At 41.4% G+C, this 25,224-nt stretch overlaps 1 protein-coding gene across 1 annotated transcript; it reads left to right on the top strand.

Moving 5' to 3' along the window:
* The first annotated feature begins 565 nt into the window (after positions 1 to 565).
* On the top strand, positions 566 to 23,600 carry tnfaip8l3 (tumor necrosis factor, alpha-induced protein 8-like 3). Its single transcript, XM_044134530.1, has 2 exons — positions 566 to 958; positions 22,495 to 23,600. The coding sequence occupies exons 1-2, from the start codon at positions 913 to 915 to the stop codon at positions 23,055 to 23,057; spliced, it is 609 nt and encodes a 202-aa protein (XP_043990465.1). The 5' UTR covers positions 566 to 912; the 3' UTR covers positions 23,058 to 23,600.
* The last annotated feature ends 1,624 nt before the right edge of the window (positions 23,601 to 25,224 follow it).

Here is a 25,224-nt window from a genome sequence, read left to right as displayed (position 1 = left end):
CACCTGGCTACTGAATATTTGAGATGCTCTTCGAATGTTGGTGACCAGTATCCAGCAATTTGACCGAATAATTCCACGTAGTATCAGAAGAAAAAGCTTAACAATTTCTCGGTTTCTCTGCCAATTAGAAGCCGAGACACAGTTTTGGATGCAGCTTTTCAGTTATGAATCATCAACCAAACAGCAGGCTAAGTGATCCAAACACATCTGAACCAACCAGCGATCGTCTGACGCCCTGTGACCACAAACAAACACCACATTCCTGATTTTAAAACATCCAGCTTTGAAAAAGGTCATGGGATTTTTGGTGCCGCAGTTGCATTTCAAGTCTCCGTGAATGAGTCCTTCCCATTGCTGTGCTGAAACACAGGCAGCACTCTTAACCAGTGACAGAAAGGGAGGGAGAGAGGAAGAGCGAAAGAGGAAGAGACAGCACTCGCAGCATACAGAGAGAGGTAAAAGGGAAAAAAAAAACAGTTTGAGTAGAGGGAGAAGAGTGTCACAGCAATGAGGAGGAGGAGGAGGGACAGAGTGGCAGGAAAAAGGCAGGGAGAAACGCAGAGGGGGACGGGCTGAGAGTAAGCGAAGGGGAGGGAGCACCAGAGACGGGAAAGTAGATGAGATGGAGAAGTAAAGAGGGAAAGTGAGGGAGCGCAACAAAACCCAAGAGGACAGACAGCTCAGCACACCAGCAGCATTCCTCTCACAACTACAAAGATCCAGGCAGAGGGAGAAAGCTGAGCTCGTTAAGAGGGAGAGAATAAAACGCCAGAAGTTGCTTTTTTTTTTTTTTTCATGTCTCCTTTTTTCCCACTCGGTTAAGAATCGCACTCTTCTCTGAGAAGGAAAGAGACGAAGGAGGGGAGAGGACTAAGAGAGTTTCTGCAGCCTCCGCTCGTCCTAAAGGGGAAGATGGATTCAGACTCTGGAGAGCAAAGTGACGGAGACATCTCAGCAGGTAAGCTCCAGGAGTCATTTTACTGCCATGCAGGCAACACTTACAGTTACACACACACACACACGCACACCCACCCACACACACACAGCTTTTGTAGTGTTTTTACAAAGACTCAAAAAGTTCATCATCCGCTTTAAATACATCATCAGACTCCAAAACTTCATCTGAACCAGCGATGTATTCCCAAAGCAACCAAACCACTTGACATTTTCCCGATGCTCTCCGGGACGTTGGAGAGAAGATGTGCTTTGATGCTGGTGGCAGGAACAGCGTCACCGAGTGTCTGCATGAAAGCTGCCTCAGTCACCACCAGGAACAGGCAAGCTCTGACACGTGCAGCCGGTTTGTTCATCAACACATGCACCCAGAGAAAGAGAGAGAAAGAGAGAGAAACGCCCCGATCCTCCTGATGCATCGCAGGGTGCGGGAGAGGATGAAAGGCTTTTCCAGTGGATCCACAAAGGTTGTTTCATAAAAAGGAGGAAAGTTTACGGTGTGAGCGCACAGGGCAAAAGTTTACAGCAATAATGAGGAGAGTTACACATTGAACACTCACAGGGTTTTACTGCAGGCGGTTATCTGGATTGTGGATCTTTATAGAATTTAAAGCAAGACGGGTGGGAGGGCGGATGAAGCCAGTTGGGGACGCATTTTAAGTTAAATTGCAGAACTTGACATCATCAACAAGTGAGGTGTTTCTCTCCTGCGTGCACACAGCCAGACGAGGCTGTCGCTCAGCTCTGCTAGGACAGAAGCATTAGCTGTCCAATGATTTCCTTCTTTCGTTTATTCCTTTATCACGTCGATGTGGCCTTTTCCATGAGCAACATGGAGCTTTCTGTATTAATTATGCCCCGATGAACCATCTGTCTGTCCATCTGGACCTTTGTCTGTCTTTCCAATTGGTCCATTTGAAAGGAGAAGGGAACCTGAATATAAGAGGCTTTATTACAGCTTTCCTCAGATCATAAGAAGAGAGCAATAATACAAGCTGAGAGCAGAAAATGAAAACGTTCATGGATGAGTATGTGGGTTGCGCCCTAAAGAAATGTGTTAAATTCAATCTACCAATGCACAACAAAATGTATGATGAGGATGCGCGAAGAAGGCTTGTTCTCATTAAAGGCAATGGAGAAAATAAATTCTGCAACCAAAGGCAATCCCACATCACTACTAGTGTTTGCTAACCCTACAGAGCGGCGTAGGGTAGAGTGAAGGAGCTAGCATAGCCAGCCTGCACTCCTGACCTCACTCCTATTGAACACGATGCGATTGCGTATACCAAGTGATCAGCTTGGGCGTGCTGCTGGTGACAGAGATGCCAACAAAACCATATTAGCTGTCTGGTCACAATTACTGGTTGATCAAACAACTGCTACCCCACAGCAGTGTCTGATCAGGCTGCTGGCCAGCATGTGGAGGAGCACCAAGAAACTCCATGTTTGTGACTGAATAATCCACAAAGGGGAAAATCAACAGGCTTCCCTGTGGAATATGATTTATTAGCCTTGGAGCTAAAACGACTAATCGGATTAATTGTGATTAATCAGTATTGAAGTAACTGATTTAGTGCTATATTAATCATTAGCTGGAGTATCTTAAGCACGTTTTGCTATCCAGTTAGTAATTGGTTAATCCAAAAAGAAAACTAAACAAAAAACAATCACTGTACCAGGCCTGTATGGATGCCACGTCAACCACAGAGGGATGAACTTTTCACATGTTGATGTTAGAGATAAGTTTTAGCTCCCAGTGCTTCGTTTGCTACAAATCATCAAGTTTATACTCCAGGAATGCTATGTTGTTTCATTTTAGGCAATAAAAAGATTTAAAAAATGAGTTGAATTACTTGTTTGTTGAATCTTAACAATGAAAAATGTACAAAAAGTGTCACTTGTTTCATCCAATTGATCGATTAATTTTCAGAATAGTCAGAAAATTAATCGATATCTAAAATAATTGTTAGTTTTAGCCCTACTTAGACAAGATTCACTGTGGAAACAATACAAAAAAAAAAGACTTCCTTTGTTTTTGTGCCAAGTATATTTTTAGTATGAATGTATGAAACGACAGTTCCAATTTATTTAATTTGCATAGTTTTTCAGTGCTTAATAGCATGGAGACATTTTGTCACCTCCACTCCCCAGGTTTTAACAACCTCCTGGAGCCAACCCTGCATCCGAGAGGAGCAACGTTTGTTAGCTACCTGTGTTCCTCATGCTGAAAGGAACTGTGAAGGCCGGATATATTTGCAGCTCGAGAGTCAGTGAGAGCCTGACTCATTCTCAGAACGCATCAGGTTTTGTTGCTGTGCTGCAGTTCCTGCTCCCGTGTTGCTAACAGTGGTGTGGCTCACTTTATCCCACAATGAAACCTAATACACGGTATTTTGTAAACAAGTTTATTTGGAATCTCTCACAAACTGCCACCATTTTACTTTTTCCAGTGACGATGTGTGATTGATCCCACCTTGATGAGTGCGTTCCCTGCTCCACAGCGTCAGTCGCATAAACACAGAGGGATTTTGTTTCAGGTGACTAGTCAGCCTTCAGCTCTGGCCTCAAGTCGCTGATAATTGCTGCGTGTGGAACATTTCTTTGTTGAGTTTATTTCACCCTCACTTTTCTGCGCAGGAGCCATAGATCACAGTTCCCTTTCTCTGAATTTCACAAAAGTCATCCTGCACTCAGAGTGCACGCCTGCACTTGGATGTTGAGCCACTTATTAAGCAGGTTTATGATGTTTGTGGAGAACATTTGGAAGGTAAAGTCATGACAGCGCTGTAGCTGACAAAAGGAAAATACGGTCCTAATCACCTGAGGGGGGGGAAGCTGGTGCAAACAGCAAAACTGTAAATAAAGGTAGTCGACCGTGTGTTCTTTGCATTTTGTTGTATGTCAACATGAAACCTGCTGGGCAGTTCCAGCAGCACGGCACAGATCCACTCCGTCTGTCACAAGAAAGTGCTGGTTTGGCTGTAGTGCACCCCCAGTTCATAATGTCGATAAAACCATGCTGGAACTTGTTCCAAATCCTCTGAGCCATCAAAAATACACCTGAGATTTTCCATCCGTGTGGGAATTTTTTTTTCTTTTTTTTTTTTTATCTTTGTTTTTTGAGACCACACCAAATTGCAAATCAAAACACAGGCCTTATTCTTGAAATGCTCTATTCATGTCATACAGAGAAATGCAAATCTAACTTAATATCTATTGAGACGTCTGTGCAGCATAAACACGAACAGAAGGAAAGGCTTGTGTGCTACAAGGCTTCTGCTTCCCAGCCAAATGTAAATGCTGCCATATGTTCAAAATGGTCTATAAATAAAGTGAACGTTTCCTCTCGTCTCATTTATTTCAGATAGACTGTATCTCAAAGTCAGAAAAAGTCCTTCACATGTTGCTCAAAGGGAGAGAAAAAACATTTTTTTAGGTACATATGTAAATGGCAGCATCAAATATTCCCAAATTCTGGTTCCAAGTTTATGGGAATCGGGTCCAGCATTTTTTTTTAAATGACAGCGATTCCTGCTTTGTCTTCCAACTTACATGTTTATACTAAGCAGTGACACAGCAGGAACTATGGGATGCAAATTCAGTTATTTTTCTAGGCATTTACAAAAAAAGACCATATCATTTACTTATTTCAGTTGAAGCAAATGAAAAACAAAAGCTTTCTAGTGAAGCATGAGCTAAAGATGGATATGAAAACATGCTAGGTTATTCAATATCTAACATCTGACTGATTGGTTTTCTTTGAAAAGGCCCGAAAATTTGATTCTGTCTGTAATCGCCTAATTTAGAGCACAAATAATAATAATAATAGTTCATTCTGTTTGTCAGATTTTTGCAGATCCCCTGTCAGAAAATGCCAACAAAATCCCCTGAAGTCCAAATTCCTGCTTAAGAAAGTCGGAGCTCACCATGAAACGGTTTGGTGTCAAAAATGGCTGAGTGATGACACAATGTGGCAAAAGTTGCTGGTATTTTCTAACTTAATGGTCCTTTTACTGGTTTGTATCAGTTTGGACCTGAGGTGCACAAAATGTTACAAAAATATATTTGTACACATGTTCCTTTATGTCTTAAGATAATTAAATTAAGATAAATGATATGATTGGATTGGTTTGCTAAAAGCAGCATGTTTTTTGTTTTGTTTTTTAAATAATGGGATGTTTTGGGGGTTTTTAAATCCAGAAATCTGTAGTTCACTCTGCAAATAAAGTCAGATGATTATTTCCAGTCTAGATGATCATATGTTCTGGAGTAAAGTATAGTTTGGGGAAAAAAACCAAAACAAACATATTTTTAAAAAAATGCCAATTGTATTGATGGGATCCTTCACCCGACAGCTGACCAATGTTCTGCAGTGTGATGTTACCAAACCAAGTAACTTGTTAGCATTAAAAACAATTAGCATTATAAACTGTTAGCATTGGGAATGATCTCTCCTCTGTTCATTTACTAGACGTTTGACATTACTTAATAACTAATTAGCAAATAGTTGCTAATTTGTTCTTCTCGTTCAAACTAGCACTGAAACATTACAAGCTGTTTTTAACATGTAAGGAGTGTAGAATTGGTGCGTCAATTAGCGTTTAGCTCATTGTTCGACTTTTATCTCATCCTCAACTTTTAGCTGAAATGTGTTTAGGAGTCAACTCTTATAGTAGCTAAAATTTAGTTTTGGGTTTCATTTAAATGTTTGTACAAGTCTTGTAATATTATCCCATTTGAGTTGGTTGGTTGAACTTTAAGTTTTTAAAAGACAAGTGTGAATTTCAAAACATAAAAGTACAAAATCTTAAATTAATAACAATCCAGACAAAGAAAATAGTTTCAAAATGTGCTAATAAGGCAACATGCTGTCTAGGAAGAGCGCAAGCACTGAGTTTCACTACAAAAATCTTACAGTTTTTTTTATTTTATTTTTTTAATCAATGCTGGTTTCTTTCCCTTAATTATAATCACTCATCAAGCCTCTGTCTATATCTGTACCCATTGATAACTCTTTCCTTTCATTACACGGTGACAGTCTGATCTCCTGTCGGTCTGAAGCCCACGCAGACTAGACGCTGCATTTCACTGATCTATCAGATATCTCTAATGTCCGGTTCGAATGCCTCTGGAGTTGTTATGTCATGTTGGTGGAGAGTAAATAATCAACCCACAGAGAAGTTTTGGTTGAGTCATCATGGCAATGCGACTCTTAACACCGAACCCCAATCAGCCATCTGCAGAACTATTTCCAGCGTTTTGTTTTTCTGCCCGTTTTTTTCCAGGGAAGATGGTGTTGATGAAAAGCTTGGCTGTCGTAATAACAGATCTGCGATCTATTATTACGCAAACTCGTACCAGCAGATGTTTCTGACGGCGCAGCTAAAGTTTAATCTTCAGCCAGCCGAGTCCCAACTCTCACATGTTTACAGACCCACAAACAGCAGCTTTACCAGAAACGAGTCACTTTGCCACGTTTTGTCACATGACACCCTCAAACGTTAAACTGGATTCTCTGTGACTGGTCAACACGCACAGCAATGAGTTAAAGTGGAGGGAAAAGGACGTGTGGTCTTCTCATTTTCTAAAAATAAAAATCACAAAAGTTGACGTTTGTATTTAGCCTAATTGTCTCTGGTTGTCCATGATTTTAAATACACGTATCAGTTACCTTTACATGTTGACTTGTTCATAATGAACCCACCTCATTCACTGCATGATGAGTGAAGAAGAAGAAGAAGAAGAAGAAAAGATTTTTGCAGTGAAATTCAGTGTGTAATTTAATCTCACCAAATGCAACAACAAACATATTCGTAGCATAACACAGTGGTGGCAGCATCATGCTATGGAGGTCCATTTCTTTAGCAGAGACAAGATTAAAACAGAACATTTATAAAATAAATTTGTTGGAAGCAGTGAAAAAAATAGAATGGGGTGAAATGGGTTTAACTCTTAGACTGTCCTAGACTTATTTTAGACATAAATCCACTAGATAATGTGTAAAGCTTTCTTCTACTTTGTAACCATGCATTTGTTTTGTTGGCCTATTACATCGCACACTCCTCCACTGAGAGACGACTGCCACATTTTAAATACACAAAGGAGCATAACCACAGATCCTTCCTCCAGCAGCTGCTGGATATGGAGTCACTTCTTTAGCTACTTTCGCCTGAACCTCACAAGGTTGTTTTGAATACAGAATGTCCTAAGTGGGTTGCACCCAACAAAATCAATAAGTTTTTGCATTTAATTTTGTATTTAATACATCTGTGTTGGCATTTGAACATCATCTACTCTGTTATTACTCATTTTCAAATAATATTTCCATTGCTGTTGCACATCTGTTCTTCTTCACTGATTCAGTCCATTGTAAACAGTCTGTATCTTGTTTCTTTGTTTTTTTTTCAACACACATAATGCACACTATGTGATCAGTTGGACATCCCTTGGAGGGCGAGTCCGACATTCCTATTTCTAATAACTGTCCAGTATTTTCTGTGGCAATATATTATTATTGGTAGTAGTATTGTTGTTGTTGTGAACCTCAGTGTTTATTGTTGTTGTTCACTTTTGCAGGACAGTGACGGCTGCTCCTATTCTATTCATCCCCCAATAAAAACACAACGAAGGGTTCACTTTTATGGCGCACTATATTACGCTATTTATTGCCATCAATCTATTTCTGTCGAAACATGCCATGTACAGAGCAGCTTCTGCTTCGTAATGGCCCTGTTGGCCAAATGTTTCACACACGAGAGAGGCAGCTAGCTTAAGTCACTGCAACACGTTCAATAGATGCCCATCCACACTCTTTTCCCATTCCTCTAGTCTTGAACGCCACAAACGCATGCAACCCCGACTCTCCCCTCCCCTCTGCCTTTAATCTGGCCCAGAGATGCAGTCTGCACAAAACCAGCTGCACACACACACACACACACACCCGCACACGCACACACACACACACACATATTACTACACACACAGGTTGAGGACACTGAGAGCTGGGTCTGGAAAAAATACAACACTAACTGAGGAGAGGAAAGAAAGGAGGGAGTTTAGCTGTAAGTGGAAAAGACGACTCAGGAGAAAGTTTTCCAATCGCTGCTGCAGAAATCTATTCCTACAGCTCCCAGGTCGCTGCTAGAACATTTTCCCCTTGTGTGCAGATGCATGTGCTGACACTATAACTCAGTGGCATTTTATAGGGATAGTGGGACATCTGAGAAGGGATTAGTCCCCCCCTCCCACAGCAGAGCTGTTATTAAAAACTGATATCAAGTTGTGTGTGTTATGATCCGTGTGTGTCAGTGGAGAGTTGGGCTCCAGCCGACGTCTGGCCCCAATGTCTTAAACATTTGCTCTGATGCAGAAAGTCTGAGATGTGATGCTTTATGCTTTCACGTTAGGATTGCTCAAAATAGTTTTCTTCAGCTTTCAGTGTCAGCTTGGTGACGTGTTTGTGGAAAGGCGCCGCCATCTGGGTTTCGTCTTCACTACCTTTTCCTAAAATACACTCTTACTACAGCACATCCAGATGGTATTAAGCTAAAATTGCTCTCCGCAGAAGGAGCTAAAGTGTGTTTCAGGAAACAAGGTGAGGTAGGAGGCTAGTCGTACGCACAGCTTTTCACACTTCGCTCTGGCACAGCTGAGCCGAAGTGTGCTGATTGTAGCATTTTTAAGGCTGTGGCAGGAAAAAGTGGAATAACTACGAACAACCGGTTCAGCAGTACGTCAAATGAAAGCGCTTTGTTCCTGGGAGTTCTGAACACTTTATCAAAAAAAAATAAAAAAATACTGTGTTCCCCACATGAGAGCCAGGATTTCGATTAACTCTTGCAATAATTCGGCTTAGGTCTGAGCAAGAAAGGCGTTAGAAGAAAGAGCGCAGTCAGAACACAAAAGCAGAAATGAGCATCTGGGTATTTATGTGAGTGTGAGCGAACCACAGTTATTTCCTGGTCATTAGTTAAGGGTAAAAGTTGGGAGTAGAGAGCTTTGGCTTTTACACTACGCTGTGTCAAGCAGGCTGAGCTCCTTAAAGGCCAAAGCTCACAGCATTTCCAGTTTTATGACTCCAATCAAAGCGAGAGCAACCTTTTAATTTAGGCGCACAGACAGCTGAAGCCCTGCCCCATCTCTGGGTTAACCTTTGCCTTCTTAACATTTGTAACTGGGTGTGCTTTGTGGATTACTTCAATCTGTTTGCTACTGTCCTGTTTGTCTTTAAATAAACATGTGGCATCAAAAGCCCAAACGGCATAGATTATAGGTCAAGAATACTGGAAACATCTTTTCCGTTGGAGAGGGAGTTAAGGGGTGACGTATAAATCAGTCAGTGGTCGAGGCAGCATTTCTCATTCATGTAAAAACCCAGTTAAAAGTGAGTAAACTCAAACAAACCAGGAAGAGGAAGGCCTGAGGAAAGATGTCGGTGCTTGTTCCATGTGTGAACCTTGGTGCGTTGTTGCGCACATCTCTCTTTGTGGAACGATGCGTTGCCACGCTGAGACTTGGCCACAGGTCGCTGAAGGAGAGGCTTACTAAGGGGTCCATAAAAAATGAAAAAAATTGTAAAAATGCTTGCTTCCTTGCCACTCTGCATTGTGGATGTGGTAGGAAATGGACAGAGAGGAAGAGACAGACGAAGCTCCTCATGCAGCTGCAGATGATGTTAGAGGTGGCGACAGTGTTTTAGGTGCAGGTCTGTCTCTAACATAATGGACATAGACAGTCTAAATATGGACATCCTGTCTCTTACATCAACACCTGCTTTGTTCTCTCTAGGATCCCGTCTCAATATCTTGCAAAAGTCTAGAAAATTAAGAAGTCTTGGGTTGCATTCATTCCTTTTTATGACAGCGAAGTTAGAAAATCCTTCCCAAATGTCTTCCCTTTCTTTTCCTCGTATCCCTCCCACTTTCATGGGATAACTTCAATAAATCTTGACTGAAAGGTGTGAAATTGAAACGTACATACTGCCCGCTCTGCTCATTTTTCCTCGCCCTGTCTTTTTCTCGACAAAACGCGCAGCTTCCTTCATTCAAATGAAAAACACGGAAGAACCTTTGAGGTCGGGACTCGGGGGGCCGCAAGACTGTTTTGACTTTATTATCATCTACTGTATTTTATTGGGTCCTGGTTTCACGGTCTGTCATTATGACTCTCCCTGTCGCATAAACAAACACACACTTGTGCCCGTCTTTCTATAAATAGAGAGGTTCTCTTTTATTAATCAAATAACTTCTGGGGAAGCGCTGCGACTTGATTCTTTGCTCAGCTGCATATCCAAATTGTTGCGTGTCTGCAATCCAAACAGCAAATGTGGCGAAGCAAGGAAGAAAAAAAGAAAAGAAAAACCAAAGAAAGAAAGAAAAAAAAGCAAGAACGAAAGGAAGAAAAATGTGTGGCGGAAGTTGACGTTGCACAGAAGGAAATCTGTCATTTTCTCATTTAGAAGACTTGAGTATTTTTGGCTCCCACCAACACCCACATAGCAGGAGTAGTTTTCCAGAGACGCTCCCAGAGGAGGGAAGCGGAGTGGTGGGATCGCCTGCAGCCAGCTCACATGCCCAGCTACCCAGCTAATTGTTGGCCTGACTCCGCTCGCTAGGCGAGCAGTAGCGCACAGGAGGGAACTACATCTCCCGAAGATGTCAGCTGTACAGGGTCGAAGTGTCGCATTCTCTCCGGACCCTGCGGTCCAGTACTTGTGCCCTCTCCGGATGTCCTGGATACCACTTTTTGACGTCATCAGCTCCTCTTGCATTCACAAAAAGAAAGGTGCAGCTGTAATCGCCGCTGCATCTCCTCATTCCCTCTCTCGCTCCTCTCCTGGCCTTTGGCACATTAATCAATCAAACGTCTATTGCCTCTTCCTCCTTTCGCCTCGTCTCTCAGGCTCAGCTCTTTAGGGATATGGCCATTAAAACTGAGAGACAAAGAACGAGATGAGGGATGAAGCATTAAATAAGGCTGAGCGGCGGCCAAAGGCAATCTGTTCTGTGTCCTTCCTGATTCAGAGACGTTCCTAAGTGACTTCACCGCCGGTCTGTTCCTCACAGAAGAGACATTTAGACCATTCCTCAGATAAATAGGGCTATTCTTTCAAACGTTGCCTCATAGTGTGAGACTTGTCTGTTACAGGTGCATTCATCTACAAGCTTCTGAGGTCTGTGGCTATGGCTGACAACTCTTGTACCACTTTTAAATTGTTCTTGTGGCAGCATTGTGGCTGATCGGTAGAGAGCAGAATGATTGTCATCAGATAGGATATAATGATGCTGACTGGGATTACTGCAAAGTTTAGACGTTTCCATGCAGAAACCCTGATGTGCTTTGAAGTAATTTGAGAACTCCCAAATGACGACGAGATGACTGAGTTTCTTAGCACCACATTTTGCGTTAAATACGGGGACAACTGCGGATGAAGTTTACATTTTCCAAATTCCAGCCAACAACTAAAAAGCAGCAGGAAGGCTTAGACCAGTGGTGCCTAAAGTGGATCCTGGAGGGCCGGCATCCTGCATGTCTTAGTTCTCTCCCTGGTTTAACGCACCTGGACCAAATGATGGCTGGTTAGAAGACCTAAGAAGAACATTGACATGCTTAAAAGGTTGTTACTACAAACAGGGAGAGAATAAAACATGCAGGATGCCGGCCCTCCAGGACCCACTTTAGGCACCCTTGTCTTAGACAAATGTGTTCAACTCCCATCATCATATGAGTGAATTTTTCAGCGCATCCAGCCTTCGTTGGCAATTCCAACATCGGTAAAATCAATTCCCTCATATGTCGAAGCACTTCTAGCACTGGGTAAAGGCTCAGCAACTTACGACGATGTGTTGCTTTTCCTCTGTTTTTCCGAACATCTAAAGATGTTCGTCTTTTGCGGAGATGAAATTGGAATCTGGATGTGAAAACAGCAGAAGGGACAGTTTGTTCCAGATGTCAGATTTTAGAAACGCGTCGTATCCGAACACGGCCTTAAGGTTTCAGCTCTACATAAACAAGACGATATCAGCAGATCTTGTTCGACAACGCCTGAGGCAAAGTGGGTTTTTTGGGTGGGTTTTGCAGTTGACCCAGGCAATAAGAATATTGAGCTTGTTTTGAAAAGTAATTTTTATCACTACATTCTCACAGAAGAAGGAAATGAAACTCACTCACTTCTCAAATTCTGCCAAAAGTGAGTGAAAATGTCACCGTTTTAACTTTTTTTGTCATTTCTACACCAGAGAATTTGGTTCTGAGAACAAACCGCATCACTGTCAAATAATTCAGTACGTAAGTTGTTTGCAAAAACTAAAGGAAACGGTATTCACCATTTCAGTGGTTTAAAATGAACATTAGAGATTAAAAAGCACCATCATCTTTTGCCAGCACCTTGCTTAACCAAACAGACAAACAAAACCATGTAAAATAGATATTAATTGAAAACATTATAATTTGTCCTTTTACTCACGACACTATTAGAAGAAGGCATGCCGAGAATTATTGATACCTTAATTCTAATCAATAGAAAAATCTTATTTGACACCAAACTGATCAAACGTTTTATAATTGCTCAACAGCTTTTTACATGTTTACTTTTAAAGGTGATCTGTAAGTTATTAAGGGTGGAAGGGCTCCTTGCCATCACCCTAATCTTTAGCTCACTCCACCAATTCTCTAACAGAATCAAGTCATGTAAATGTTACATACTGTGACAAGATTACTTTAAACATAAAACTGAGCAATTTTATTCCCTTACTGTCTTGTTCATTTCTATTCTTTGTCCTCCAGTTTCTGATGTTTTCATCGTGGAATCGCTGCATTTTATTTATTTTTTTTTGCCTCTTACAGTTTCCACAAATAAAAAGCAGGCTAAGCAGAGAAAGTATCACCTGCATAAAAGTAGAACACAGCAAAAAAACACAAAAAAAACAATCACTTTGTCTTCTTGAAAGTGATTCCTGAGGTTTCAAACCCACTCAGTCGTCTCCCGCCTCCACATTCCTTCTTCAGCAAGAACCTCTAAATGATCTACATCTATAAAAGACTGGTGACTTGAAAGTCCATGACCCCTCTCCATTCAGGTACCAGTCATTGAGATATTCAAACCAAGTTATTTATTAACCTTGAAGCTCTGACTGCTCCCCTTTGTCTTGAGCAGCTGTTAATGACATCTTCCAGCTCAGGCTTGGCCTTTGCAGACTGCCGCGTCGCTGAATAACGCCTGCTGCAACGCCACATTGTCCCTGTGGTCCTTCTCCTGTTTGATATTGCATCTTTCTCAATTGCAATCACTTACTTTCATCCAGAAGCAAACACACACATGCAATATAACAGACTGCGATTGTGCAGGGGCGGCATGTCTGAGTCATCTGTGTCGTGTTGTGGGAGTCAAAAATACATTTTCATGGTGCGGATCCAAAGCGAGAAGACAAAAATGACTACAAGTCAGTGCATTTCATCTGGTGTGTCCCCCCCCCCCCCGCCCTTCCCCATCACATAAGACAGTCGGTATATCATTTACAGTGTTTGCTATCTATTTGTGTTCCCCAGAAGAGGCAGAGGAAGAGTGAAGCTCTTGAGTCTCGGACCCAAAAATAAAAGCCTTTCCTCCAGGGCTACCAGCTGGCACAGGCCGCCTCCTCTGCTCCCTTCCTAAATCCACTGGCCTCTCAGGCCCGTTTAACACTTTTCCCAGCAAGCTATTAAACCCCCGTTTAAGTCTTGCCGAGTGACCCACTCCATTGTTCTGCTCAAGCCTTGTAAATCCAGTCAGAGAGGCTCTGCTGCAGCTCCTTATATTCAACCAAAGGCAAACCAGAGAGCCAAGGCAATGCAGGAGGAAGTTCAGCTGTCAGCCCTGCTCACTCCTGTTCTGTGAGGAGCTCTTTCCCCTGTTGGCTTTCATGACTTGTTGAAGCTGTATTTGTGCTCTGTGCATTTAAACTTCACAAGTAATCGCCTTTTTAGACAAACGCGAGTTTCTTACTTGTGTGTGAAACGCGAATTCTAAAGGTCGACTTCATGACAGCGCTAGAAGTGCTTCGACACATGAGGGCATTGGTTTTACCGATGTTGGAATGAAATCGCAAGAAACGGAAAAATTGTCTGGAGAAATTATAGCTGTGTCAGCCTTTATGGGGTCCAAAGTGTGACCTGGTATCCACTCGCTTTAGAGCCGTGCATTTACAAAACAGGGCTGCCTGTGAATGGAAAATTGGTTGCAGATGGAAAGAAAATGACCAGCCAAAACTTTTGACGGCAATAAATGGGTTTTGGAGAAGTGTTGCAGAAATCAACAGTGTTTTTTTTTGTTGCTGTTTGTTGCCGTCAAAAGAGCACTCTTCCACCTTCCTGCACTTTGGAAAAACAGGCTGTCTGTCAGCAGCCTTCATTATTTGGCTGTTTGAAGCAACAATTTTTAGAAAGAGCAATAAGTGCAAAGCTATTGGGAGGAAAATTAAATAACTGTTTAAGGTATAGCCACGTTAAATGAATGTCCATGGACCTCTATGTCTCTAGTGTACGCAGATAATAATGTTCAGTGTTGGATGAAAATGAGTCTCTTGCACCTGTCCTGATAGCGTAACCAGATTTTGTTCATGCTGGACGCATGTTACCAGCAACAACCTCAAAAAGGTTTTGTGTGTCTGAATCTGTGTTTGTATTATTTTTCTTTTTCAATCTCACTATCTAGGAACGGTAGTCAAAACATAGTCGAAATGGGGCAAAACGAGTTTGTCCATGTCGACCTTATGATGGTCAGGTTGAGGTGGGGCCCAACCTGGACAGATCACCAGAACGAGACACTGAACAGACACAAGACAAACCGGCAACTACCACACACCCTCAACGCAGGGCAATTTAGAATCTCCTTTTCAACAAATACACTCAGAGAAAACCCACACAAATCATTGGGAGATTCTGGAGACTCCTCACAGAAAGACCCCAGCTGGCACTGGACCCACCTCACTGTGAGGGAACCAACAAAAAGAAAGAAATATGTCTATATGATATAAATCAATTCATTTAAAGCCAACTTTAGATGACATTTGCAGAGGCAGGTTTTGTCATTTTGGTGACTGCAATCAAAATTCAAGTTTACTTCTTCTTCACTATTTTCATCTGCCTTTTTGTCCGAGACATACTTGTTGCTTATCGCTGCGTGGCAGTGAACGATACGTCTCAGAGTTGGACTTGAGTTACACTTAAGTACCAAAAACAAAGTCTTCTGATTGGAGTCAGAATGTGAGGCTGTGGTTTACATACCATCACCCATAATTAGAGGTGAAGGTGAACCATTTGTAAGCCACAGACCACATGTCTGACAGAGCAGTGCTGAGTCCTATATGTGAGGGTGCGCTTGATTTATTACACGGGAACTTTTTTTCAGAATGATGCAGGCCATTAATTGCCCATATGTTTACCGTTGTCAGTAAAATATTAACGCGTCTCCATCAGATTTGTTGTTGTTGCCCGGCTAGCATCGTTAAAAAGACACATCTGGCTTTCCCAAATGGAAGCACTCCCTGTTCTATCCAGACAGTTTACTTTCTTAACGATGGCCTTAGTTCTCACATGTGCAACACTTCTACAGAAAAACCAGGATGGTTTGCTCAAATGTAGCAGCACTTAACTAATGATAGCCTTATTTAATCCCTTGCTAAACTTTGCTGTTTGCACTAATGACGATTTCTGATACTTTCCCCTTACAAAAAATTTCCATGAAATTCACATGTGGTCACATGTGGTTCCCATTTTCCACATGTGATAAAGTGTTTTTCTCATGTGATCTATGGTTTATTCAACATGGGATCACGTGTCATATTTAAACTGCTGTAATTAAATTAACGTGGTTTTTATATGATAACCCATTCAATGCCTCCTATTTCGATTCTTGTGAAGAGCTAGGTTGTATTTTAAGCAGAGTTGGGCTTCTGGAGATTTTTTTTTTCTAATTTACATAACTAATTCAAATCATGTGTGCTTAATTATTAGGCAAAAATATTTTGAAAAGCATGCACCTTTTTACGTCAGTGACAGAAATGTCCTCAAATCCGCCGCAAGGAGCAGAGACCAATCCTATTTTCTCCTACGTCCCTCCAGACGCCATCATCCTCCCGTTCCTAAAATATTCCAGGTATCCTGACAGATATTCATTCTTTTCATGGCGACGACGGCTGTAAATATTCAGCTGCCCTGAACTTGCTTCTTTCTGCCGTTGAGGCATGAAGCAAAGCCTAAAACACCTAAAATAACTTAGCGTCACAGGCGTACAGGGCCGTCTCAGTCAGACTTGTGTGCTCTGCTGCGATCCGGCTGATAATTCCCCCCTGGCTTTGACTCAGTGAAGGCCAGCCGCGCTCCTCTGCGTTAGCCACCGGCCCCCGCTGATGGCTCACTCTTCTGGTTTCACTGGAATGAGACCAACACAAGCCTTGGGATCCGAGCTCCATTTAGCGTTCAGTCTACTGAAGAAAATGTCCAGATTAGTTACTGACTTGATGTTTGTTTTTGCAACACATTCGAATCTAAATCAACTTTGTTTTTTTTTTACTTTATGAATAATTGAGTGATCCTCATTTTTCTAAAGGCAAAAGGTAATTTTATTTACATAGCACATTTTCAGCAACAAGGTCATACAAAGTGCTTTTCAGGAAATAAAAGGAAATACAAACAAAATAGCAAACCAAAGAAAAAAGCAGAATAAGAAAAAACTAATAACGTTCATCAAAAGTAAATAAACTAGATACTCCTGTTCAGGGTTGCTAGATAGGACTCAGGACTCTCTAAGAGTGCTCTAAATTTGTAAAAGTAAGGAGTACTGCACAGTTTCTAAGTAATAATAAAAACTAAATGTTCCTGTACCGGAAGATTTTTTTCTGGAATAAAAACTCCAGACAAAATTCTAATTATTTTTCTCTTTACTCCATACAAATTAGATTTATTCTTTGCTGATTCTTTTCATCATAGAAAGATTTAATCCAATAATAAAAACGACATGAGGAAAAGCCACGGCTCAGATACGGAGTTTTGATGTAGAGAAATGTGACGTAGTCATTATTTCACTTAAGAAATTGTGATTCAAGTCTCAGAATTCAACTCCTGAGAGAGCTGAAGTCAATCTTTATCTCATTAATCAACTGACAGAGGTAAGGCATTATGCATAAGCCACAGAGAGCAGCTCTGACTGGTGGTTCGCATATCTTCCCGTAAAATGGTACGTTTGATTTATTAGCCATGGGACGTTCCTGGATGTGGCTTATTAATAACTCATAACAACTTAATTCTGTTAGTTGTAGATTTAAAGCCATGAGCTCATGGATTTCTCTCAAGCTTAACTCTTAAATATCTTAGCTCAGGTCTGTTCAAAGCTTAGCTTGTCCTTGACATTTCATTCTTTCGCTGCTCAGCTGGTGTCAGTCAAACAGTCACTTCAAAATAAAAGCACTTCCTGTTCAATGCATTGCAAAAACAACACGCTTTCACTATCGCACTATTTTGTGTGTTTATATTGTAACTTATAATAAGTTGCTCTTAGTGTGTACTTTATACACAAGGCTTTCAAATAAGCTTGTAAACCCTACAACGCAGAACATTTTTAAGAAAAGGCTCCGACTCTAAACATCCGGGAAATTTGAACTGACCAAAAAGTCCCAACTATGTCATTACAAATACATTTACAGATTCTTCACAGAACAAATATCTAATTGTTGCTATTTTTATTTCTACATAAATGTTTATTTACATTTCTAATGGGCTAAATATTGTTTCATCATCTTTACCCGTTTATTGTTGCAGGGTCACAGCTTTTCATTAGTGATTTTCAAAATAAATCTGCATTTTTTTCCCCCCCGCATATTTCCATTTAGGAGTATTTCAAACAATATTAACAAGTCAGATCTACACATATTAAAAGACTGCTGTACAATTGCACAATTTTAATTTGTAGCCATAGCAATAAATTGCTAAAGACAGACAAGATGGCATGCATCCAGTGAGTGAATGTTTTTCTAAGTCGTCAGAGAAATGAGACCTGACTTGGGTTTGGAAAACGGATTTGTGAGCTCCTACTTATACCTGCGGTATATTCTCTGGTCAGTTTGGGGGAAAGAGGAGAACTGTTCTTTGTTCGAGTTGCTGCACACAAGGGCTCGAATGAGAACATTGCATTATTTATTCGATAAAAATAAAAATTACTCCATCCACAAAAACTTTAAATTATTTATATTTCCTATTAAACATAAAAAATGTGTAGGCTTGTTCAAACATGCTGCTGTTGCCTCACACATGGATCATTTTTCTTGGCAGTTAGCTCAACATCTAATCTCAGTCGCATCCTGAAGCTCATCATTCATTACAAATCTAAGACCCTTTTCTTGGTACACTGCGAGTGTTTCCGGCTAACATGGAAATGATCCGTCCAGTTGGACGCTTTATGCCAAAAAGACACCTTTAGCAGAGCTGGCCTGGCTGTTCTCCAGGTTCCACACTGGATGCATGTTCTGATGCAGCGCAGCAGAAAATGTTGACTCAGGCCTCTAAAAACATCAGGCGGGACAAAGAGAGACTGTCTGGTCAACAGCCACGGGCAGAGAACAGCAAGCACCTTACTAATCCTCATGGTAAAGTAAACTTCACAAACTCCCACAGCACTCGTGTGTAACCGCTTTGATGGGGCCAGCGCTTGTGCAACGGCCGCAGCATCTGCGGTTTGTTTCCCAGCAGCGTATTCCCACATGCCACATAGAGCGCCTACTTTATTTTAACACTTCAGGACAAGTGAGGGTGTAAAAATAACGAGCAGGTAGCGGAGACAGTACAGGAGCAGGATGAGGACGAGGAACAGGGCGGACAGTTTTCTCTCCTGACAGCTTGGACTCTTCTCTAACTCCTTCTGACACTCTGGTTCATGCATGTCGTTCATCACAGCCTCTGGGTGACAGGCTGTGTGCGAGTGTGTGTGTGGATTGCGTGTGTGAGAAAGCTTGGACATGTCAGCGTCTTCATGTGCACTTTCGGTAATCATCCACCCTCGTTTGCTCTGTATCTTTGGCCAGACTCTGAATCACCCGCCTCGTCAGAGGCCTGTTTATAGCCTCGCAGAAGCAGAAAGAGAAACAAACTCTCTCTACAGTCATTATCTCGATCTGTGTTGATTGTAATAATCAGGGATCTCTCTAATGAACAAAAGATGAATGCGCTTAGAGAGCGAGTGGTTCCACAAATTGGTAAGCTTCATATCCAGAGCAGCTCTACAACCACGGGGCCCGTCAGCAGGCTGTCACCTTTATCGGTGCGTCCTGTTGGGTTTCTGAATATCAGAGGCTGGCTGGAACAAAGAGCCGCTTGATAGAAACGGGAAATGACAGCGACAAAGAGAGCCTGTTGATGAGCGGCGCAGATCTGACTACTGAAAACCAGTTACACACCCTGAAGCTGCCATTCAAATATCATGGAAACTAGCATGCGCTTGTTGTGATATTCACGTTGATATATATATTTTTAGCCCATGCTGCGCTGCCACTATTCCTTACATGAAGAGCAGTGAGAAGGAGAAACTTTCAGTAATTTGTTTAAAAGTGTTGAAGGTGTCATTTCTGTTATGAAATTTTTATTTTTTTTTCAATTCGATTTTACAGAAAAGGAAGCAAAGAACCAGGTAAATCTAATTCCTCGGCTGATTTGATAGCTGCTGAAAAGTATTTTTGGTGCACATAAGCATAAAGACATAGTTGGAAAAAATAGCTGTTGTGATGTAGTGATTAAACAAATAGCTGACATATGATGAGTTTTGGTAATTCCCTTTTAAAACTGAGCAGATGAAATGGCCGCAGAAATATTTAAGCATAAAACATTTAAGAGTTTGATGAAATGTGTTAAAACATTATTCGACTTGACAATAATTACTACCGTAGTTCGCCTGAAAAAAAAAGAGAAAAAAAATTGAAAACCCAACACCAATCTGTGCAACTCCCTCAGAATCAAGCAAACACACTGAAACTATCAGTTTTATTCCTCACAACCTTCATATTCATATTCAATGTTGTTTAAATATGAAAAGAAATATTTATATTTTTAGTTCTGGGTATCTAATTTCACAGAAATGGTCTAAAAACCCGTAAAGATATCCATCTCAACTTCAGAGTGGCAGCTCCACACCCACCAAGCGACATTGCAAAGGTTCCTGTGGACTCATTTAAATGAAGTTTCTCTGCTGGTGTTGTCCAAACAGATCAAACATCTGGACCAATGATTCTTCCCAGAACAAACCGTGTAGTTTTGGTCCGCCAACCTAAAATGTAACCACTGAAAACTGAAAGTCTGGGCCATGATGCCACTGAAATGGGGCACAAACTCAAAACACTACGCAGGCATCCAACAGCTGGTTTATGTCTCTCCCAGCCACCAAATGTGGGTTCGTCATTAGCCCAGTTAATTGTTTTGGTTAAGAGCACCAGATCTGTCGAAGGAGTGGGAGGGGCGTAGCTGTGGTGGTGCTGGGGGAGTGGATCGGTCCGTGAACGACTGAAGACAAAGGAATTTGCCTTATTTGTTGTTAAATGTCATGGTGGGCTAATTGTATTTCATGAAATGTCATTTAGCTTCAGACCAACAGATGAAATGTCACTTCTCTACATTCATGTGAAATGCCACAGGTTCGGTTTCTCCCTGATGTGGGGGAGGAGGGGCGCCATCCAGCCTCCGCTCTGTGTTTGTATTTCGACAGCAAACAAGCAGATGATGTGACGCGGGTTTGAATTTAAAACATTCCAGTAATATAAGTTTGGTAGGAACAAAACGCAGCGACAGCAAATCGTGTGTGGTTCCTTGAATTTGGCCTCCTCCTCTCTCCGTCTTTAGAGGAACATGTGGAGGAGGAAGAGGAGGCTGGTGATGTGCCCGTGGAGCAGTAGTGAAAAGTGAAGCCTCTCTCCTCGCCTTTAATCATAAAGGAAGTTATCCGGTGTGTAATTTGAAGTTGGGTGGCACCTAAATAAAGCCCCACTCCTCACATTCACACCGACACGTGCCAGCCTGCCGGCTCCCGCTAGATAACCCAACACAGAGCCTTTCATGTTCGCCTCTACAGGACAAATTGTGGATCCAAATGGGGCATTTTTTTAAAAAAAGACTCCTATCAGAAGACAGCTGTTTGATGTGAACCAGAGCCGACGGCGAATCCTCCCAAAGACGGCGGCCTGCTGCATGGAGGCCGCCGCCCTGCCGCAGAATGAGGCTGCGCCTCGTTTTGTGTGCGAATGTTTCTAATTTGTTTTGTTTCATATGAGCTTCATTCACTCTGACGTAAACAAATGTTTACCGGACATTTGTCCTTTGTTCATGAACGAGGTTGTATTTTGTTGTTGTATTTACTGAAACTACCTCAACTGCATCCAGCTGCATAAATGCACAACAGTGAATTCAGAGAACATAGTTTTACATCGACAAATAAAATAGTACATACGTTTGGGAGGTTATGAATGTAAGGTCAAAGAAACGTTTGGATTTTTTATTTTATTTTTTTAATAGGTCAACAGAGTTTCAAAAGCTATTTTATCCAGATGGACTTCAGCTGGTTTATGCAAACACACTAAACACCACAGAGAGAGTCAAAGACCAACAGTATAAACACCTACAGGGATGTTTTGTTTGCAGTATCACGATAAAATTTCAAAGACTCACTGTTCTCAAGATGAAAATAAAAAAAGACAAGGCTGCAAGGTACTTTCTAGAACCTACAGGCAGCTTTCTTAAACAGCTTGTAGGTTTCTGGTACTTTTTGATACTTTGTAGCACAGAGTCATTTCCTAGGAAATTCAACTTACTTTCCCAGAACTTACAAGGTGCTGCTTGGAAATTACCACTTTCAGAGACAAGAGGGTGTTTGCTTTACATGCATCCTGTACCAGTAACCAGAAATACACAGGTAGGCTAAAAGGACTTACAGGGTATTTTTCTCAATTTATAATCTACTGACATAAAGAGTACTCTCCAGAACGTAAAAGTTTCTTTCTTGAATACTCATGTACTCAAAATAAAGAAATAAATAAAATAATCTTTCTTGGAGCTTGAGAAAACATACTTGGCAGTTTTGTGACCCTGTAGATTTTGCAGAAGTATCCTTGATGTTCCAGAAAATGAACTTAGAAGGACTGGAAGATTACCATCCAGGTCCAAGGACGTATTCACAAAGTCTCAGGAAGTAACTTGCCAGCTTGAGACCGAAACATGTAATTCTGTTGGAAAGTAAAGTATCCCTTAAGTACTCCTTAAACACAGTTTGAATTATTTTGGTAATCTGAAGTAAGCATGTAATTATGTGTCATTTTCAAAGTGCAAATAAGTTGCCTCATCATGCAGTACTCTGTAAAATGGAGTAAGCACCCTGTAAGCTTTGATAAATGACCGGTTAGCACTGTGAACGCACAGGCTTTAGAAAAGCAATATTTGACCAATATCTTCAGCTGTTTTTTTGTTGCTGTGAAACCTTGAATTACCTCCTCATCTCACATCCTGCTCTCTGTTGCCTTTGTCTTCCTTCAGGACAGGAGAGCTTTAACTCTCGCTCCCTGGCCATGCAAGCCCAAAAGAAGATCCTGAGCAAGATGGCGACCATGGCGGTGGCCAACATGCTTACAGACGACACCAGCAGTGAGATCCTGGACGAGCTTTACAAAGCGACCCGGGAGTTCACCAAGAGCAAGAAAGAAGCGCACAAGATCATCAAGGACGTGATCAAGATTGCCCTGAAGATAGGCATCTTGTACCGCAACCACCAGTTCAGTCCCGACGAGCTGGACACCGTGGAGCGCTTCAAGAAGAAGATGAACCAGGCGGCCATGACGGCGGTGTCGTTTTACGAGGTGGAATATACCTTCGACAGGAATATCCTGGCGGAGCTCCTGCTGGAGTGCAGGGACCTGCTTCACACCCTGGTGGAGGGGCACCTGACCGCGCGCTCACACGCACGCATCGATCATGTTTTCAACCATTTTGCCAACGAGAATTTCCTGGCGGAGCTGTACGGTGACGGAGAGGAGTACAGACTCTCTCTAAGGAAGATCTGCAATGGCATCAACAAACTGCTGGACGAAGGAACGCTTTAACCTCTCACGCCTCTACTGCTCCTTCTCTACTCGCCCCTTCCCCTGCCGGTGTCTCCTGCCTCCCATTTCCTTTTCACCTGCCACTCCTGACAGCAAACACCCTGCCTGTTCCTTATGTCTCTTGTCTTCCTGTTTCTTCCCCATCCATTTCCATGGAGGTTGTTGTAACATCCTGCTGCTGTGGGTCAGTGAGGGATTTCTTGCTCTCTCTTTTTTTCCCCCATTTAGACTGTCTCTTCACTCAGTGGATCATTGCTGCAAACCAGGACACCATGTTTCACAATATACCCATTATACATTCCCTTTGTGCTAAAGTTGTACTGTACCAACAGCCAAAACAAATACTGTAGTAGAGTGTTTGGATATGGAAGATAATCAGTGGTAGTAATCTGTCTCTGTGTATTTGGAGTGCGTTCAAAAGTATGCGATTTGCTTGAGTAACGTTGCCTACTGTGTCATGGTATGTTTGTTATGAGTCCGTGTCAATCTTCTCAAAAAGGGTGATAACACTTGTCTTTTATTAAAGATTTCTTTAAATCAGTACTGCACAGTCATCCGTTCATCCAAGAGGGGGAGGGTGGGTGTCCATCTCATGAGGTCAGTGGGTCACCAGCCTCATGGAGCAACAGAGAGACAAAAAAAAACATGCAAACACATTCACACACGCGTTCCTGAAGTAGATTTAGAGGATCCAGTTAATGATTTCAAAACTTCTTTCATACGCTATTCAACATTTCTTCTAGAAAAAAAAATGCTTCAATAACCTGGCTGCACAAAAGTACAAACCCTTCAACTGGAAATGTTATTGAAGCAGCATTTGATTCACTTTAAGCATTCCTGCTTCCTTTCACTGGGGTAAACTCAGTCAAAGGGTGAGTTGAGTCACCTCTTGCTGCTAGGAAACAGTCAAAAATATTCATTATGTGGCCAGATAGGAGGAAGGCATCATTTCATGGAGTCTGTGAAGGTAAGAACCACAGGGGTAAAGTGGTTAGATATTTATTTGTAAAAAGAAAAACACTTTTCATCAGTGAAAGTGAATATAGTCTACCATGTGTTTCATAAGAATTATGTTTAAGGTCATTATTAATATTTTAAAATCTGTTTTATGGATCAGTTGTGGTATCTATGAGCTACAACAGAAACCCAGCATGAAAGGACTTTAGCAAATAAAGTCAAAATGTTAGATTTGGGGTGAGATGAACCTTTTGACAGGAGAATGTTAAGTCGTGACAACCTTTTTTGGACATGCTGTATTTTAAAAATAGTTAAATTTACACTTGTTTTGTTTGATTGAAGGAATGCACAATATCCTGAAATATATGCAGAAATACAAGTTAGTAACCAAATTATAGTTGGTTTGATGTAATAATCCTAACTGTCCCCTCTTATCCCAGTCTCCCCTGACACATCTCAACATGTGTTAGGGGAGACTATATTGGACGTTTGTTACATCCAATGCAATGTAACAAACTTGCCTCATTGTATTGGATCTATCAGTTTGTGGGCTCTTCTTTTGTCCACCGCAGAGATTTTCAGGCAGATTTAGTTCTGAACTTTTGCATGGACTTCACAAAACATAACATTTTGTGATGCTTGGACTAACTGTGATGCTGAAAAATTTTATTTCGCTTCATCTTTCTAGTAGGAAACTGGAAGTTTTGGGAGAAATCAGGCTGTTAGAACAACAACAACAACAACAACAACAACAACAACAACAAAAAATAAATAAATCATCCATCTTCTCTTTATAGAAAAGTATTTCCAAATCATAATTTTGCAACCATCATATCTTATTTTTCACTAAACATACAATAAGTCCAACAGTTCAGCTATCAGTCAGTTCCCCTGACTTGGACTTTCACACAATCCGATAATTTTAATAATTTGCAGACTCTCCAAACTATGACTTCAGTGACAGGATAACAATGAGTACATGTCAAGAAACTCCAACGATCAACTTTTATTTCAGACTGATCTACCCTCAAAATGACTTAATATTCAAAGTGAACTCATAAGCTTCTCCAACACGGGTACTACTTAAGGGTTGAAATCACTTTATTGTACATTTTTATTTGTTATATCCGTCCTTTTATTTTGATAATTGAATTTTGCAAAATATATGTGGCATCATATCTGAAAAAGGCCTCATAATAATCTATCATGG

Source organism: Gambusia affinis, linkage group LG02 (assembly GCF_019740435.1).
Source record: "Gambusia affinis linkage group LG02, SWU_Gaff_1.0, whole genome shotgun sequence".
In the NCBI taxonomy this organism is placed as follows: domain Eukaryota; kingdom Metazoa; phylum Chordata; class Actinopteri; order Cyprinodontiformes; family Poeciliidae; genus Gambusia; species Gambusia affinis.
This window is presented reverse-complemented; position numbering and strand designations above follow the sequence as displayed.